The sequence below is a fragment of the Sapajus apella genome, unplaced genomic scaffold, assembly GCF_009761245.1.
Source record: "Sapajus apella isolate SASKATOON/1434 unplaced genomic scaffold, GSC_monkey_1.0 scaffold219, whole genome shotgun sequence".
Lineage (NCBI taxonomy): Eukaryota > Metazoa > Chordata > Mammalia > Primates > Cebidae > Sapajus > Sapajus apella.
The window spans coordinates 190,410-209,213 of NW_022437159.1; the positions used below are offsets into that span (position 1 = coordinate 190,410).

The 18,804-nt window shown below is 49.0% G+C and overlaps 1 protein-coding gene across 6 annotated transcripts in view; it reads left to right on the top strand.

The window, feature by feature from the left end:
- Positions 1–574: 574 nt before the first annotated feature.
- Positions 575–18,804, top strand: part of COL23A1 (collagen type XXIII alpha 1 chain) — a 355,575-nt gene continuing 337,345 nt past the window's right edge. For all 6 annotated transcript variants that reach the window (XM_032270901.1, XM_032270900.1, XM_032270903.1 and 3 more), the window contains exon 1: positions 575–1,225. In XM_032270901.1, the coding sequence (XP_032126792.1) occupies positions 929–1,225 (297 nt within the window). In that variant the 5' untranslated portion in view covers positions 575–928. The remainder of the gene's footprint in view (positions 1,226–18,804) is intronic.

Here is an 18,804-nt window from a genome sequence, read left to right on the forward strand (position 1 = left end):
ATAGTAGATCATAATATTTGGCCAAGTTGTGTTTCTAATACAGAATTAAGTCATCAGTTTAACAAGATTTGGAATTCATTTTCTGAATCTTTGCCATTCGTTATAGTATCAGTTTTCTCACAAGCCCTCTCTAGGCCAGAAACAGAGTCTTAGCATTTTTGTTTCCCGCACCGATGTCTGGCACATTAAGAACTCGTGAGAGGAGATTCTAAGAGGCGTATTTCTACTTGGCTCAATCTCACCCTGCGTTTCCTAATGTGAGTGCGCAGAGGTCGCTTTCCGCCACGAAGCGGCGCTAATCCACCACCCAGAACAGACGCACTAAGTTTTCCACAGGATTTGAAGTTTTGAACTTTTTACAAGTGTCAGAAAGGTTAATTCCCAAGTTTAGAGGAATGTTCCTAAGGCACGAGTGGTGAGTGTTCCAGGCAGGGGTGGGCTGCAGAAGGCGCGAGGGGTCGCTGGGCGCCCCTCCGACCTCTGGGGTCCTCCGTGCTGACTTGGGCTGGGGCAGCCGCAGAGGTGCGGGCGCGGGGGCGGGTGCCGGCGACCGGGGCGGGTGAGTGCGGAGGTGCGCGCTGCGCGTGGGATCAGCCTGGCGCGGACCGGTGGCTCCCAGGAGCTAGTTCCCTCCTCGCCCCCGCCCCCTCGCCGCGCGGGGCCAGCGCGGCCGCTCCTCCCCTGGGTGGGTCCCGGCTCCTTTTCTGGCAGGGTCTATTTGCATAGAGGAAACTGCCCAAAGTGGCCGCTGTGGAGGAGTTGGCGGCGGTGAGGGGGGGCGTGCGCCGCAATACGCGGCTACCCGGAGGCGAAGCCCCGCGCCCGGCGGACCTCGCGCCTCGGGCTGTCTCGCCTGTTCCTCACGCGCTCAACCTCAGCCCCAGCTCAGCATCGTCCCTTCGGAGAATCCACGCGCGACGAACGCGCCATGGGCCCAGGAGAGAGCGCTGGTGGCGGTGGCGACGCAGGGAAGGGCAACGCAGCGGGCGGCGGCCGCGGTGGGGGCCGCCCGGCGACGACGGCCGGGTCGCGGGCGGTGAGCGCGCTGTGCCTGCTGCTTTCCATGGGCTCGGCGGCCGCCTGCCTGCTGCTGGGCGTCCAGGCGGCCGCGCTGCAGGGCCGGGTGGCGGCGCTCGAGGAGGAGCGGGAGCTCCTGCGGCGCGCGGGGCCGCCCGGCTCCGGGGCCGCCTGGGCCGAGCCACACCTGGAGCGTCTGCTGCGAGAGGTGAGCGCCGGGGCGCGTATCGAGGGCGGACTCGGGGGTTGTGTCGGGCTGGGGGTGGCCGTGCGCTCGAGCCAGGGGCAGCGTGCCGGTCTCTAGGAGGAGGGTCGCCCGCCGGCTGCGTGCGCTCTGGGTCATCCCAGAGACGGGCGCGTCTGCGCCAAGGTGGAGGCTGGGGGTGCTGGCCCCAAGGGATTTTGCGGTCTCCGTTGCCGCCTCAGAGTCCCGTGCCAGGCAGTCAGCCGCAGGAAAGAGAAAGGAGAGACCAGTGACTTTGGAGTAACAGACCTAGAGTCAGTCTCCACGGGGTGTGCTCTCGGACACGTTGCTTCCCGTTGGCGGCCAGCGGCCAAGATAAAGATGAGGCTTGTGCGAGGTGTGTAGTGACTGTCACCAGTAGCAGCTACTGTTCCCAACTAACGCTGGTCACTTGGTGAGGTGGCTGTCACGGTGGAGGGAAGCCTCAGACAGGCCCGAGGGCTGGGCCTCGCGGTGCCCCGGTGTGTCTCCAGCAGCTCAGGCCCCAAGGCTGAGCCATCACCTGTGCATTGAGGCCTGGGGGATGGGGGTGGGGGGCGCCCACATGACTTGGTAGGATGAGGTGAAGGAGAAGAAATCCGGGGTAGAGGAGCTGGATTCTGGTTTCAGATGGTGCCATCTGGGATGTGGGCTCACAGGACATCCTGAGTTTCCCATCCCATAAATGGGAATCGCGACTTCCACAGCTTACTTGAAAGCTCATATGAGGCTCTGTGACACTTCTAAGGGATAAGATTGCTGCTGTGTGTCTTCAAAGTAAGGGCCACATTTGGGTCCTCAAAGCCCTCACCCAACATGTTGGCCAAAGCCTCCACCTTTTGTGTGGTAGTTCCCCTCCCCACAGAACTGGGACAGGCCTGGCGGGCTGGCCAGAGCCTCTTCTGGAGCCTTCCTCCTCCTCCTGGGATAGATGGCTGCCCCAGACCCCCAAGGCCACTGCCCAAGGGGGCATCCTTAATTGCTGTGTGAAAAGAGGCAGTGTTTCAAGGTAGGGGAGAGGGAGGACTGGCCTGTTCACCCTCAATTCCCTAGACTTTGCCCAGCTGGGATCTTTATTAATGTATCCAGCTGTGTTTCCAATGTTGAGTTCCTTTGGACTCAAGGAAAGTAGGAGAAGATGACTGTGTACCACACCTCTTGTTCACCCCACCTGTTTCTTAGTCACTTAAGCTAGTATTGCAGCTCTTCTAGCCGGGTTCTGGGTAAAATTGCTGCTTCATGAAATGATTTCCTATTTTCCCCTTGGAAGGGTCTGCAGACTTCAGAACTGTCTTTGAGCCCTGCTGGCATCTCCTTGCGATGGTTTTATAATTACTGCTCATTATCTTTTGGCAAATCCCTGGAGACCAGGGGGATGTTGCATTGATTTATGGAGGGCCAGTAAAGTTTCTACCTGTTACTGATACATCTGCGGCTGCTCTTTCTCATAGGAGGCCTCTCTTATTTGGTAAAAATAAACCGAAAGCCCTGATTGAGTAACTCAGAAATCCTAGTACAATCATTTTACAAGGAACTACAAATTGTGTCTATTTTAGGAGGGAGGGACATCCTGCGCAAGCAGCCACTGCTGGGAAGTGTTGCTTCTTAAGTCCTGAACTTCAGTGGGGAGAGACTGTGCAGTTGCTCTCCCAGGCTTCCTCTTCCACCCCGCTGGCACTGAATTTTACCTGGGTGAACTACAGTGCTTGAACAATGAGTTACTGGACAGAGCAGTGTTCTTTCTCTCTCTCTCTATTCTTGTTTAGAAAGGCAAAAGAAAAATCTAGAATCCAGGGAATCCTGGATTCTGGAGAATTTGCTGTGCCATTCACACATAGTACTACTCACTAATCGGAGCTCGGTATCTGAGGTGCGTGCTGTGCCTGGAGTGTAAACTGGCCAGATTTTCCCGCCAGTGGAGAGTCGGAGATGGTGCATTATGAATGCACTTGGGGTTTAACTTCTGGTTGTTTGGGTGCCCACTGTGAGACAGCTTCTCTCTCCCAGGGTACCAGTCTATTTCTGTTAGGAGCTACTCTTGAAAATTTCACTGGATGGGAAGTGTACATAGCCTGGCTGGTGACAGTGAGTTCCCTGGCTGGAAGGAGAGCGCTGTGGGAGGCATATATGGGGAGTCAATAATTGACTGTAATTAGATGTATAGATACTTTTTCAAGCCATTAGATATGAAGGCCAAATAAGTATTGAACTGAAAATCTTGTAAGGAAAGAACATTTGTACTTGAAGCTGTTTTTCAGTTCTGATTTGTTCTCAGTGAAGCCTCTTTTAAGCCAGTGCTGAAGTAGTTATGTATGTGAGTGTGCGGGCAGCTTGTCCTACCAACAAACTTGCTTTCAGAGAACCAGAGGCAGAAACCATGTCCAAATTAAAGAAAAGACATCCTTGCCAACCATACATGGCTTTAATGTCAGGGGGAAAAAAGCCAACAAAAGCCACTGTTAATATGGGACCCACTCTCTTTGTTCCCTTGGGAACAGAACTGTGAAGTAAGTTTTTCTGGACTGGCTGATGTGCCTGATAATGAAGATACAGAAGCTACAAAAAAGGAATATTCATGTTAACTGGTGATCATTAAAGACCCTTCCCACGGCACAAAAGGAAGAGATAAACAAGATTTCTGAGTAAGAGCCATGAACGAGCATATCTTCAGTACGATCTAAAAAAATTCATGCAAAAAATTCTAATACTTTCCTTTTAAAGTGCTTTAAATAGGCTGCCTAAGTAATCAATCCCCCATCTTACACCTATAGTTACAATGTTATAAAAGCTTAAAACTTTAGAATACATGGCCTCCATAATACAGTAAAAAATGGAATGCAAGGATTAAAGAAATATTTAGTTATATTCAGAAGAGACCACGCCAGCTTACAATGGATTTATTGTTGGCTGTTGGCCTTCCATTGTCCAGACCAATCAGTTTGAAAACAAGAAAAGCCTAGAGACTTGGGTAAAATTCACGCACTTTCCTTCTCTCTTACCAACTCTATATATTGGTTAAATACTGTCAACCCAGCGTCAAATGGAGATTTTTCAGCCTCCTTAGCAGTTTTTCTACTTGTCAGGCTGCTCTCTGCTGTCAGTTTTAATTAAGATGCCTATTTTTGAATCCCACAGCACAACTGGAGATGCAGTGTAAATCATAGCTACATTTGTTTCCTTGACATTTCCTGGCTCCAAAAAAAAAAAAAAAAAAAAAAAATTTCCTTTCAATGACTTCCTGGCATGCTCACTTTCTCTCTCCACTCTTTTTTTGTCCTCTTTTTTTTTTTTTTCTTGCTACAGTTTGGGAGAGCTTTATAATAATAGCAGCATGTTTAGAATAAGCCAAGGGTTGGGGCATTCCTTTCAAAGACATATTTTGTCATTTTGGATTGGACTTTCCCACATTGGCTTTGAAGATTTGAGGCATGGCCCCTGAGGCTGGGGAATCTGTAAGCTGAATGAATTTATACAGAGCAAAGCAGATGATGCCTGAAGTTTTCCATCAAACAGAAGAGAGTTTGAGGCCTGGTCCCACCATTTACCAGCTCTGTCATCCCACCTCTTCCACTTCCTCTCTTTTAATATTGTGGTCACAACTCCTATGTAGTTATGAGCAAATATGGTAACATACAGGAAAAGTACTGGATGGTAAATATGCTTTTGATGGCAGGTAACAGAATACCCAAGTGTCCTTACTTACCTGACGTTTTGAGAGAAGCCTGGAAGACGGTCAGCACATCATGGGTTTGTCAGTGACTTGGCCACAGCTGAGTCCCACTCAGTGTCTGCCATTCTCTTGTCCTTTCCTCATGATCTCAAGATGGCTGCTGCAGCTGGGAACCTATGTCTGTATCCTGGAGTAGCCTGGGTAGAAGGAAAGGGGGCAGGGAACAGAGCAGTCTTCTTGAGAGCTTGTCTCTTTAATTGCACTTCAGGGGGAAACTTTCCCGCCTTTCAGCAGACTTCCTTTGTAGCCACTAGCCAGAGCTAGGTCACAGGGTCACCATCACCCTGTCACTGGCAAGGGTAATGCGATTGCCATAGCAGGCTTTGGCTGATCTTGACTCATCCCCTGAGGCTGGGCATATTGCCACTGGATCAGAATTGAGGCTTTGGTAGGAAGGAATATTGGGCACGGCTACTGGGGATCAACCAACAGAGTTAGCCACTGCTGTGGAGCATTACTCCAACGTCAACCTGAGCCATGGAGTATTACGCCAATGTCATCCAGAGCCACGGAGTGTTACCCCAGCATCAACCAGGGCCACGGAGTGTTACCCCAGCATCATCCGGGGCTGTGGAGCGCTACCCCAGCGCCAACCAGGGCTGTGGAGTGCTACCCCAGCGTCAACCAGGGCTGTGGGATGTTACTCTCATATCAGTTGAGGCCATGGAGTGTTACCCTAGGATCAGCCAGGGCCATAGAGCATTACTCCAGTGTCAGCCGGGGCCATGAGTGTTACCCCAAGGTCAGCTGTGGAGTGTTACTCCAGTGCCTGCTGGGACCATGGAGTATTTATTCTGTCAGCCCAGAGGAGGATGGGGCAGAGTGGGGGTTCAGTCATCTACTGGCCCGCTTCAATTTTCGTAACTGGGCCTGCCTTCCACTTTGGTGTTTCCCAAGCACCACACTTGGGGAACATTCTTCAACCACAGAATTTCTGTCTCCCTTGGGGCTCTGCTGTCCAGCTTGCTCCCAGCCACAGCTGAAGGGAAGGTTGATGGGTTTGGGATTCTCCCTGGCACAGTCCCATTCTTTGCAGCCTTTAGCCTTTAACCCTTAAGCGGATGCTGTTCTGCCCCCGAAGTGAGTGACTAAGGGTGGCATTCTAGGACACTGCTTGCCAGCTTTCCCGTATCACAGCACTTGCAAAGAACGGTAACACTTCCCTTCACTGCAGGAAGGGAAGAAGACAATAGGCTGGAGGCGACCAGCCACTCCCCAGCCCCCAAGGACCAAGGCGGTCAGTCTACCCAGAGACTGCATATGGTGCACCTGCACCATTCGGCGTGCCTGGGAAGCTCTGCTACCTGCTCCTATCCTGCCTTTTCCTCAGCTCCTTGGCTTTCTTAGCAGCCATATCTGACTTTGGCCTCCAAATCCCCTTCCAGAGTGCATGCAGTTAGAGTTAGAGTCATGGTCGCCAGAGCAGGCTGTTCCCCCTTCCCTCACCAAGCAGCATCCCATTAGCTTCAGCCTTTCTGGACACCTTTGGATCCTTTTACCCTCAAATAGCAATGTGACACGACTCCAACTCTGTGCAGCTTCAGGAGGCTGGGGCATGGTGGCTCACACCTATTATCTCAGTGCTTTGGGAGGCCGAGGTGGGTGGATAACTTGAGCCCAGGAGTTCGAGACCAGCCTGGACGATGTAGTAAGACCTCGTCTCTCTCCCCCCACCCCCCCCGTGTGTGTGTGTATATATATATATTTATTTCTCTGTGTGTGTGTGTGTGTGTGTGTGTGTGTGCGTGCGTGCATGTGTGTGTGTGGCCAGGCTCGGTGGCTTACGCCTGTAGTCCCAGCACTTTAGGAGGCCAAGGTGGGCAGATCACCTGAGGTCAGGAGTTTGAGACCAGCCTGGCCAACATGGTGAAACCTCTTTTCTACTAAAAATACAAAAATTAGCCAGGCATGATGACACACACCTGTAATCCCAGCTACTTGGGAGGCTGAGGTAGGAGAATCACTTGAACCCGGAAGTTGGAGGTTGCAGTGAGCCAAGATCATGCCACCATACTCTGCCTGGGTGACACAGCACGTCTCCATCTCAAAAAAAAAAAAAAAAAAAGAAAGAAAGAAATTAGCTGGGCATGGTGGTGCAAACCTGTAGTCCCAGCTCCTCGAGAGACCAAGGTGTGAGGATTGCTTGAGCCCAGGTGTTTGAGGTTGCAGTGAGCCGTGATTGTGCCCCTGTACTCCAGCCTGGGTGACAGACTGAGGCTGTCTCAACAACAAATAAAAGGGAAGAAATGAAAACAAAACAAAACAAAAGTGGGGGTGTGGAGTTCATTGGCTCGGGTAATAGAGAAGTCCAGGTTATTGTCTGCTTAGGCACAGCTCGAGGTGCCTGGATTTTCTGTTTCTTCCTCTTGACTCCATATTTTTCAAGGATGCCCTCACTTTTCCCATAAAATACCAGGGAAGCTTCCAGCAGCTCCAGATTCACATCCTAGCGTTAGTTTCTGTTTCCCAACAGTCCCAGCAAAAATTCCCTAACTCCCTCTGATGGACTTGTGTAAAACACCTGCATTTATCAATACAGATAACCCACCCTGGTCACTGAGACCAGAGGAGCAGCCCCCCGATGGGCCAGGCTCAGGTGTGTCTGTGTGTGTGTTCACGTGTGTGGATGATCAACCGCCCTGGAGCTATAGGGACCAAGAAGTGAAAGATGGTCCCAAAGGACAATTTGGAGTGCTGTTACTAGAAGAAGGGGAGAGGACATGGGGCTGGTAAAACCAGTAGGTGACTATCCAAGGAATAGGGTGAGAGCCTTGGGCTCTAAGCTGGAGCCATGCTTTAGAGAAATTCCACCTCAATGGCATGAAACCCAACTAAAGGATTTTTGATCCAATGGGGTGGGCAGTGGGCACTTGTTCTGTAGAGGTTTATGTACATTGATAAATTTGGGTTTATCCGTGCCAGTATCAAAATCTGTGTTTCTCTGTATATAATGTGCTTACAGAATGTGAGCTTTCCAAGTTACTTCAAATCCTAAAAATTTTCCACAGCAGCCTCATGAGATGTACAGACAGAGGTTACTGCCATTGTTTTATGGAGGGAGAAATGTCACAGAGTGGGAGCCTTGACCTCTGCAGAGCACACAGGGCCAGGTCTGAGCTCCCTTAGGTTTGCAGGCCACCTTGGAAGATGGGAGTGAAAAGGACGAATGTCCGCAAACCCTGTGTGCAGGTTCGGCACTCAGCCTGGGACAGTACGTGTGTGCCCAGGTCAGGCCACCTGCTCCCAGGTCCCTGTTCCTCTGCCCACTTTCATCAGCTTCCTGGGAAATGTTCTCATGGGGAATGTTCTCAGAACATGTCTCTGGCCTAGTTGGTGAGCCTGGGGAGTACCCCAAGTCCTCGGGACTTGGAATGGTGAGGTGCGTGTAGCTTGAGGGTTGTCATGCCTTGCTTGGTGCTTTTGGAGGTGGCTTTTGGAGGGCTGACTCTGGAAGAGGAAAACACTGTCGGCTGGAGGGGAAGGCTGTAGATGAGGAGCCTGGAGGCCTCTCCAAGCCTCAGTTCTCTGGCTGTGAGGTGGTGCTGGCGCAGCCAGGGGTACACTGTGAGCCCTGTGCCCCACTGTCCTATGCTTTCAGGGCCTCACGAAGTGTGGGTGTGATCCTGCACCTTCAGAGGAGCCCTCTCTGCCCCACAGATTTCTGTGTTTCTCCCCTCTCTGGAAACAATTGAGTCCCTCGCTGGGGCAGTGGCGGATGTTGGGGAGATGGAGATCTTTCACAGTGCTCTCCTCCAGGCAGCTGCACATTGTACTCTTGCCCCTTGAAGTGCCCATTAGCACTCCAGCAGCAAACCTCTGAGCTGTGGCTGCCGCCTTTACCCAGGCTGTCAGGTTGGGCAAAGGCATGATGGCTTGCCCATCCTTCTCACTCCTCCTTTTTTTTTTTTTTTTGAGACAGGGTCTCGTTCTGTCTCACAGGCTGGAGTGCAGTGGCGCGATCACAGCTCACTGCAGCCTTGAACTCCTGGCCTCAAACAGTCTTCTTGCCTCAGTCTCCCAAAATGCTATGATTACAGATCTGAGCTACTGTACCTGTTCCCCCCACCCCTGCTTTTTTTTTTTTTTTTTAAATAACCAAGCTATATCTTGATTTAGCATGATGAATGTTACTGAATATAACTCATTGTCCTAAAACAAGGGCTATTTAATTTTTTGCATAATCCTTTCTCATCCATCCTGTGGGCAGATATTTGCTAACCTAATTTTAACCACAGAATGCATACCATTTATACCTTGCTTTTATGTATTTAAACTGTACATCAGACACATTTTTCCAGCTAATGCATCATCTTTAGGGTCATGTTTGATGATTGTATAGTATATCCCATCAAGAAAATCTTGTATATCCCATCAAGAAAATCTGCAACCTGCTATCAGCATGGCATACAGCCTTCCCCTATTTTTGTTAGCACAGATAATGGTACAATCAGTGGTTTTGAGGGGAAAGTTTCTTTATTCTGTTGTTCTTTGGGATGTGGAGTAACTGGATACAGAAGGGTGTCTTTTGGGCTCTTTCTTTTCTTCTTTTCTTTTCTTTTTTTTTGACAGAGTCTTGCTCTGTTGCCCAGGCTGGAGTACAGTGGCACGATCTCGGCTCACTACAACCCCCATCTTCCAGGTTCAAGTGATTCTCCTGCTTCAGCTTTCCGAATAGCTGGGATTATAGGTGCCCATCACCACACCCAGCTAATTTTGGTATTTTTAGTAGAGATGAGGTTTTACCATGTTGGCCAAACTGGTCTTGAACTTCTGAGCTCAGGTGATCCACCTGCCTTGGCCTCCCAAAGTGCCGGGATTACAGGCATGAGCTACCACGCCCAACCTTGTTTTAATTTTAGAACATCTGAGTTTGTCTGAGACAGGCTTCTCCTCCTGTGGTATTTGGAAGCTGTGGGACCATGATGAAATTGTCCTTTAAGTTTTATAATGGGCAACATGGATTCAATATATCTTTCAGTTGAATTTATCATTGTTGTTGAAAGCAAAAAGCAATTGATAAAGAAAGCTTTAAAATAAGCTATGGAAAAAATTCGAAGGTTTCATTTCAGAATTAGAACCTGTATTGATTTGGTGCGACAACCTTTCTTTATTATTATTATTATTTTTGAGATAGTGTCTTGCTCTGTCACCCAGGCAGGTGTGCAGTGGTGTGATGTCAGCTCACTGCAGCTTCAGCTCCTGGACTTGGGTGATCCTTCTGCCTGAGCCTCCCAAGTAGCTGGGACTACAGGTGAACACCACCACAGCTGGCTAATTTGTAAAGTTTTTGTCTCACTATGTTGGCCAGGCTGGTCTTTAACTGCTGGGCTCAAGCGACCCTCCCACCTCAGCCTTCCAAAGCGTTGAGATTATAGGCATGAGCCACCGCACCCAGCCAGAAACCGTTCCTGAGCAGCATTTAGTGGTGCCAGGCACTGCACTTGGTCCTCACTGTGATTTCTCATCATGTGAACGAATGTAATTCAGTTTGGGAAAGTTCTCCAGAGGCCACACACCACCTCCAGCTTTCTCCCTCATGCAGTTTTCATCATGGGTTGAATCAGGATTCATATTTAACTGCTGACATAGGCACTCAGAGAACATCCCTTCATCATGTCCAGAAACTTATTTCAGGACTAAGCACGAACCATTGGGAGAGAAACATAAGTTTGCAGATGTCCTCTGAAAGTCATATTGGTGTACTCCTAGAGGCCAGAGGAGAAACAACTGAGTGCCTCCCATGTGTGCCCTGGGCAGAGGATTCACATGTCCTCTAGTTTCTTTCTTTCTTTTTTTTGAGATGGACTCTTGCTCTGTCACCTAGGCTGGAGTGCAGTGGTGCGATCTCAGCTCACTGCAGCCCCCACCTCCTGGGTTCAAGCGATTCTCCTCCCTCAGCCTCCGGAGCAGCTGGGATTACAGGTGCTCGCCATCATTCCTGGCTAATTTTTGTATTTTTAGTAGAGATGGGGGTTTCACCATGTTGGCCGGACTGTTCTCTAACTCCTGATCTCAAGTGATTCACCTGCCTTGGCCTCCCAAAGTGCTGGAATTACCGGTGTGAACCACCGTGCCCGGACTCATGTCCTCTAGTTTCTTAACAGCTTCCTCTCTCTACAGCTGCTCTGCTGTGGGTGAGATGGGATCCAGCCTACCAGAGAGAGGCAGTGATTTGCCCCTGGTGGCAGTGGACACCTGCACCTAGGTGACTCAGTAACCTCATTCCTCATCCCCAGCCCTTTCCACAGCTTCATGGCAGACCTGGTGGAAACGATGATTTGGCTTTGGGCAGCAGCTCTTTCAGACATCTGTAAGTGATGGATGCTTGGAGTGGCAAGGAAGACTTCAGCCTCGAGGACACTCAGGTTCACATCCCAGCACTGCCATTTTCCAGCTGTGTGACCTTGGGTAAACGAATGTTTTTCCAAACCTCAGTTTGCCCATCTGTTAAACAGGGATTGTAGTACTTGTCTCACAAAGTTTCTGTGGGAATTAAACAAGGGGATGTGTACCAGGCACTCAGCATATCGTGCACACCCCGAACATGGCTGCTCTTATTAGAATTTTTTCTTTGACTGAATCTGGAAGGAATGTCTACATCTGTTTGCCAATCAGAGGAGGTCCCATGGTTACATGGCTGACCTTAAAACTCTTTTAACACCGGGTTTCTGCCATCCTGTTAAGACCATACAGAATCAAAAAAAGCTGTTAACACATGTCCAGCCTCTGAGTCAAAGAGCAGAGAATTGTGAGTTGGTTGTTGAAGAAATGCAAAGACTGAATTAGTTTCATGAGCCCATTTTTTTGGTTTATCATTTGAACAGACTGAGACTTTCCATTGATTTTAAAAAGTCATAATTATGACCAAAATAAAAAAATATTCATGAAAATAATTTTATAGATTTGTCATTGTGAAAGGGCATACAAACACCTAATCAATTAGTTAAGAAGGAAGTCTTGCGTCTCAAAAAAAAAAGTCTGTTTTTGTAATCATGAAATATGGCAGCAACATGGCCAAATGCTCATGGTTCACCCGGTGAGCTAGAGGCTTCACCCACATCTGCTTCCCGTCACATTGGTAAATGAGAAAAATCTATTCTCCTGATGTAGCCACGGAATTTGGGGTCAGGAAGGCGATGCTTGCAAATGGGTAATGGCAACTTCTAAAATGGAATTTTTTCCAACTTTGAGTTGTGAAACAAATCATAAAGCAATTAGAATGTATTTGAAAGGACAGTTTAAATAAAATCTACTCAACTTTGGGCCTCCTGGGAGGAATATCACACAAAAAATACAGGATCTGTTCATGGATTTAACTGTGCCTTTTGTGTGACGCATGGGCTGTTATCACTCACAGCATCTTGTTTTCAGACCAGGGTTGTGGTGCGGTCAAGAAGGGAAGATTCCCATGATGTCAAGGGGACTAGAGTGTGTGTGAGGGTGAGCTAGTGTGAGTGTGCAAGTGTGTGTGTGTCAGGAGTATGCATGCGTGGATGTGTGTGTACGTGGGTGTACGAGTGCACGTGTGTACATGCATGTGTGTGTTGTTTATGAGTGTATATGCATAAAAATATGCCTGTGTGTGTATGCAGGTGTGTGCATTAGTGTGTGTGCATGCATGTGGGTGTGTGCATTAGTGTGTGCATGCACGTGTGGGTGTGTGTGTGCATGCACATATGTGTGCGTGCTGTGTGGGCACTGTACAGGAATCTCACTTATGAAGTGAGAGTTTATAAGGTACCCACCTTATCGTCTCACTCTGGAAGTTATCCCGTCCAAGTTTCCCTGAAAGCCACCATAGCTGGGCCCTGACGGCTCATGCCGTGGGCTTTAGAATTGGGAGACCTGGGTCTGAGTCCAGAGCTGGGTCTGAGTCCAGAGCTGCCTCTGAACCCTTTGTCCCGGTGTCCTGGAACAAACTAGTTGAGTTTTCTGAACCTCGGCTTCCTCTTCTGGAAAAGGGCTGATAGAGTCCACCTCGTTCGGTCTTAGTGAGGACGGAGCAACGACCCTTTCGGGGCTGCCCTGCGGGGGCGCAGCACAGCCGGAGGCGCCCCCTTGGCACTCCAGTCTGTGGATCCCGGCCGGCGGGCGCCAGACCTCCGCCTCCAGTGCAGCCTCGGGGCAGCGCCGCCCCTCCCTACGCCCTCCCCACGCCTGCACGGGAGGCGACCTGGGCTCGGCTTTGGATCCGGCGAGCAGCGCGGCGCCGGCGCTCTGCCGGGCCAGCCCTGCGGGAATTTCCTACCCGCCGCCCCTGGTCCCCAGCGCAGCGCCGAGGGAGCGGCCCTTCCTGCAGAGGCTGGCGTCTGCCTCCCCAGTCCCGCCACTGCCCTGGGCCTCCGGCATCTGCCTGAGGAGTCCCCGCTGGGGTCTTTCTGTTGTCGTTCAGACCAGCGCTCCAGGCCCAGCGGGTCCCTGCTCTGCCGTCCGGGGGGCCCGCGGGTGGTCGGGAGCCCGGGGCGCGGCTCCGGGGCCCCTCGTCCGGGCGGGGCCTGGTTCCTCCCGACTCCTCTCCCTGAGGCTGGTGGTCCCACCGTGCAGGCCGCGTCTCCTCCTCTCGGGATGCCAGCCCTGTTGCATTAGGGCCCCGCAACGACCTGTTCCACCTCATCCGCCTCTTTAAAAGCCGCCTCCACTGGAAGCCGCATCCGGAGGCTTCGGGGTGAGGACTTCGCCACGTGAAGCGGGAACACGATTCAGCCACCGCCACCTCGGCGTGGCGCTGTATGGGGAAGCTCAGGCACTCCCCGAGGGACCCGCTGGGGCTTTCTGCAGGGCCTGGCGCGCAGGGCCTGGGGAGAAGACCGCGGCTGTGATGGGGAGAGGGCTCGAGGATCAGGAACATCCCGGGCCCTCCCCGACCCCGCGCCCGATCCCCACCCCTGCCCCCGCGCCTGCATTTCGTCTCTATGCCAGCCCAGCGTGGTGAACCCTGGAGGGCAGGTTCTGAGAAGCCATGTGTGTCTTTGAGAAATATTGATGAGAAATGTTGAATGGGAACGCCAGTGGGCTATTGGGCTGGAAGGCAAGACTCTTCCAGCCAGCAGGCTGTAGGGAACTGAACTTCGCTTGTATCAAATACACTTGCAAAATCACCTCCACGGCTGTAAGTTGGTGCTACCAGCATCGACTTGCTGCGTGAGGAGAAACAGAGTCTGAAGGGCAATTGAGGGACTGCCAAAAACACAGCGGCTTCGTGACCTTCCAGCCCCTCTGGGTGTCACTGTCCAGGCCAACATGGGATGGGTTTTTATCCATTGCTATTAGAGGAATCAGTGGATTGACCTGCTGGCTCGGAAGACTTGTGAAGTAGGTGTGGCTGCAGTCATATTCTGAACACCTGGTGTATGCGAGCTTCTCTGAGGACAGATTTGCCTGGCAAAACTTGGGGCAAGTGAAGGTGGGCCTGGTTCCCCCTTCTTTCCTGTCCTGAGCCCCTTCCCCTCACCCTCAACGCAATGGCCCTTGTGTTCTTGCCTTTCCCAGGAACCGTCCTGCGTTCCGTTTCTGCTCTCAACAGTAACCTCTCCACTCAAATAGTGAGGGCTGGGTGTCAGGTGCCTTGGCTATGGAAGGAGCACTGGATCTGCTCTGGGAAGACTTGCCTTTTAGTTCTGGCTCGGCTGCTGCCCATCTAGGTGGTCTAGATGAGCCATGGAACTGCTTGAGATTTATCTTCCAAAAAGATAAGTGATAATAATAGTAATACATTCTCTTCTGCGGAAGCTCCTCGTGAGGGTCAAATGAGGTAACACATGGGAGTGTGTTGTGAATGGCAGATTAACATGAAAAACAAGATGTTGTTAATAAGCAGCTGAATATGTGACTTTCCTTAGGAAATACTGCACTTTATTTTTTGTTTGTTTTTATTTTTATTTTTTTGAGGAGGAGTTTCACTCTTGTTACCCAGGCTGGAGTGCAATGGTGCGATCTCGGCTTACTGCAACCTCCGCCTCCTGGGTTCAAGCAATTCTCCTGCCTCAACCTCCCGAGTAGCTGGGACTACAGGTGTGTGCCACCACGCCCAGCTAATTTTTTTTTTGTATTTTTAGTAGAGACGGGGTTTCACCATGTTGACCAGGATGGTCTCGATCTCTTGACCTCGTGATCCACTCGCCTCAGGCTCCCAAAGTGCTGGGATTATAGGCGTGAGCCATCATGCCCGGCCAGGAAGGGTTGATTTTGAGGTTAGGAGGTCCTTACTAGCTGTTCAGTTATCCCTTAGTTTTGGAGCTGAGTTCATTCCCAGGATAGTAGTTAGGACCTGGGGGTTCCTATTTCCTAGAGGAGGACACTTTTCTTTTCATCATTGGTGGATATTTCTGCAGCACTCATAAGACAAGAAGTGGTGTTGAAAAAGGGTGGATCAAATGACCAGCCTGGCTCCCCTTGACCCTAAGAATGCAGGTACGGAGCTGTGTGGAGCTGTCCTATCCTTCTTCTGAAGGTAAAAAAGTGACTGACATGTGAAAGATACCAGGATGAAGATGGCTGGTTAATGACTGCTAAGAACTTGAAAGCAAATGAAGAGTTGTCCCAAATGAATGGGCTGGGAGGTGTTGATCGCACAAGTCGAATCCGGCCAGTGGCTGGATTCCTATTCAGCAGGAGTGCTGGAGAAGGGTCTCTGGTTTGAGGATATGTCAGGTGGATGGTGTCCTTACTCTCTCCAACTCAGAGATGCCAAGCTCCTGAATACCTTCAGTGTTTGGCATTCATTCGGTGGGAAGATTGTCTTATATTTATTGACCCTTCAAACCAATTGCAGCAAGAAACAGAATGCTGTATTTTTGACCCACCCTTTTGGAGTAAGCTTCTCTTTCAGAGTGTGTATATTTCCAGGGAGACAACTTATATTATCTGAGTGTCTCCTTGCAAGGACCATTTAAGCAGCTTCCAAATATTTCCTGGAAGCAACCTTTTCATTGGCATCTGTGCCACAGACAGCATTATTTGTGGAGTCATCCAGCTCCATGGGAAGTAGAATGCTTGGACAAATTGAGGTGCTGGCATGGTTTTCTTGCGGGATTCCACTGAGAATTTCCCTCCACATCCTGTGACTTACTTTTTTTCTTTTGTTCTTTCTCTTTAAAAAAAAAAATAGAGTTACAATTTACACACAATAAAATCACAGATTTTAAGTGTAGAATTAGATGGATATTGACAAATATATGCACCCATATCACTGACATCTCCAATAAGTACAGAATATGTGTAACACCTCAGAAAGTTCCCTATGCCCCTTTCTTGTCTCCACCCAGAGGTAACCACCATCTTGTTTTCTATTACCAATAGCTTAGTTTTGCCTGTTCTAGAACCTCATGTAAATAGAACCCTTGGGGGCCGGGCTTGGTGGCTCACGCCTGTAATCCTAGTACTTTGGGAGGCTGAAGTGAGTGGATCACTTGAGGTCAGGCGTTTTAGACCAGCCTGGCCAACATGGTGAAACCCTGTCTCTACTGAAAATACAAAAATTAGCTGGGTGTGGTGATGGGCACCTGTACTCTCATCTACTCGGGAAGCTGAGGCAGGAGAATTGCTTGAACAATGGGAGGCTGAAGTTGCAGTGAGCCGAGATCGCACCACTGCACTCCAGCCTGGGTGACAAGATGAGATTCTGTCTCAAAAAAAAAGAACTCTGTATTATGGTATGTCTTCTTTTATGTGGTTCTTTTACTTAAAATGGTGCTTTTGAGATTTATTCATGTATTTGCATGTGTCAACTCTTTCCTTTGTAATATTGAGTAGTATTTCATTATATGACTATATCACTATTCATTCTCTTGTTTATGAGCATTTGAGTTGTTTCTAGTATTCGGTTATTATTAATAAAGCTGCTGTGAGTACAAAATAGTTATACAAAATTATTTTTTGTACAAAATTATTTTACAAACATTACAAAATTATTGTACAAAAAATGATTTTAAAAATAATGAATGGGAATGCGAATGAGGATTACTGAGGAATCCTCATTGTTTGTAGACCGACCCTTTCAAAACATGTTCCTGTATTTCAGGACCAAGCAGGGACCCTTGAGGAAATGTGTTTGCTGACGTGATTTGGAAGAGTCACTCAGTGTGCCAATGGGAGTCACTGATTAAACCCACATTCCTTAGAGAAAAGCCAGGAAGCTCCTGCCAAGTGCCGTGGCTGGGCCAGACGCTCTCACAATTGGCCTTTGACATGACTCTGCCAGGGGCTTTACCTGGCACCGAAACCAGGTGAAACCTGAAGCTCAGTGTGATGCCTTCTGTCCCCAGGACACACACTTCACCACCCTGCCAAGCCTATGGAAGCCCTGCCTGGGATCTTTGTTGTTTGTCTTTCTTTTTTTTTTTTTTTTAAGTATAATTGATATACAGTGAACTCCACAAATTTAAAATGTACAACTTAATACATTTTGGCATCTGTGCACAACTATGAAACCTTCTCCACAATCTGGACAGGGAATGCATCCATCACCCTCCAGAGTCTTCTCCTGCCCCGTTCAATTCTCTCCCTTCCATCCCTCCCTGCCTGCCACCAAGGTGCCACTGATTTCTGTTAGTATTGATTACTTTTCATTTTCCGGATTTTTCTCTGGATGGAATAACACACTCTTTGTTAGTCTGGTTTCTTTCACTCAGCATAGTTATTGAGAGATACTTTGATATGTTTTTGTAGTGGTTATACAAATAACAGCTTTTCCACAATAGTTAATTCATTCTTTTTCATTACCGAGTATTAGTTTGCTATATGGATATACCACAATTTGTTTATCCATTCAGCTATTGATGGATGTTTGGATTGTTCCTGTATGGATTTATACTTTCATTTCTCTTGGATGTAAGTACCTTGAAGTGGACTAGCTGAACATATGATAGGTATATGATTAACTTTTTTTTTTTTAAGATGAAGTTTTACCCCTGTTGCCCAGGCTGGAGTGCAATGGTGCAATCTTGGGTCACTGCAACCTCCACCTCCCACGTTTAATTGAACCTCCTGACTCAGACACCAGAGTAGCTGTGATTACAGGCATGTACCACCATGCCCAGCTAATTTTGTATTTTTAGTAGAGATGGGCTTTCTCCATGTTGGTCAGGCTGGTCTCGAACTCTTGACCTCAACTGATCCACCCGCCTCAACCTCCCAAAGTGCTGGGATTGCAGGCGTGAGCCACCGCACCCAGCTGATTAATTTTTTAAGACACTGCCAAAGCCATTGCATATACCATATGATAGGTATATGATTAACTTTTTAATCATATATGTCACTCAAAGCCATTGAATCATTTCAGATTCCCACCAGCAGTGTAGGACAATTCCAGTTGCTCATATATATGTCATTTTTCTCTGACTGCTTTTATGATTTTCTCTTTATCACTGGTTTTAAGCAATCCGATTATGATCTATCTTGGTGTCGTTTTCTTGTTTTTTTTTGTGCTTGGATTTCATTGTGATTCTTAGATCTGTGTGTTTACAATTTTCACCAAGTTTGAAAACACTTTTTGACTATTCTTCAAAATTTTTTTTTTCTGTTTTGCTCTTTCTCTCACCTCTTCTTTGGTGACTCCAATTACACATATGTTGACTGCTTGAAGTCCCACAGTTCACTAGCTCTCTTCTTTGTCTTTTCCTTTTAAAAATAATTCTTTCAGCCGGGTGCGGTGGCTCAAGCCTGTAATCCCAGCACTTTGGGAGGCCGAGGCGGGTGGATCACGAGGTCAAGAGATCGAGACCATCCTGGTCAACATGGTGAAACCCCGTCTCTACTAAAAATACAAAACATTAGCTGGGTATGGTGGCGCGTGCCTGTAATCCCAGCTACTGAGGAGGTTGAGGCAGGAGAATTG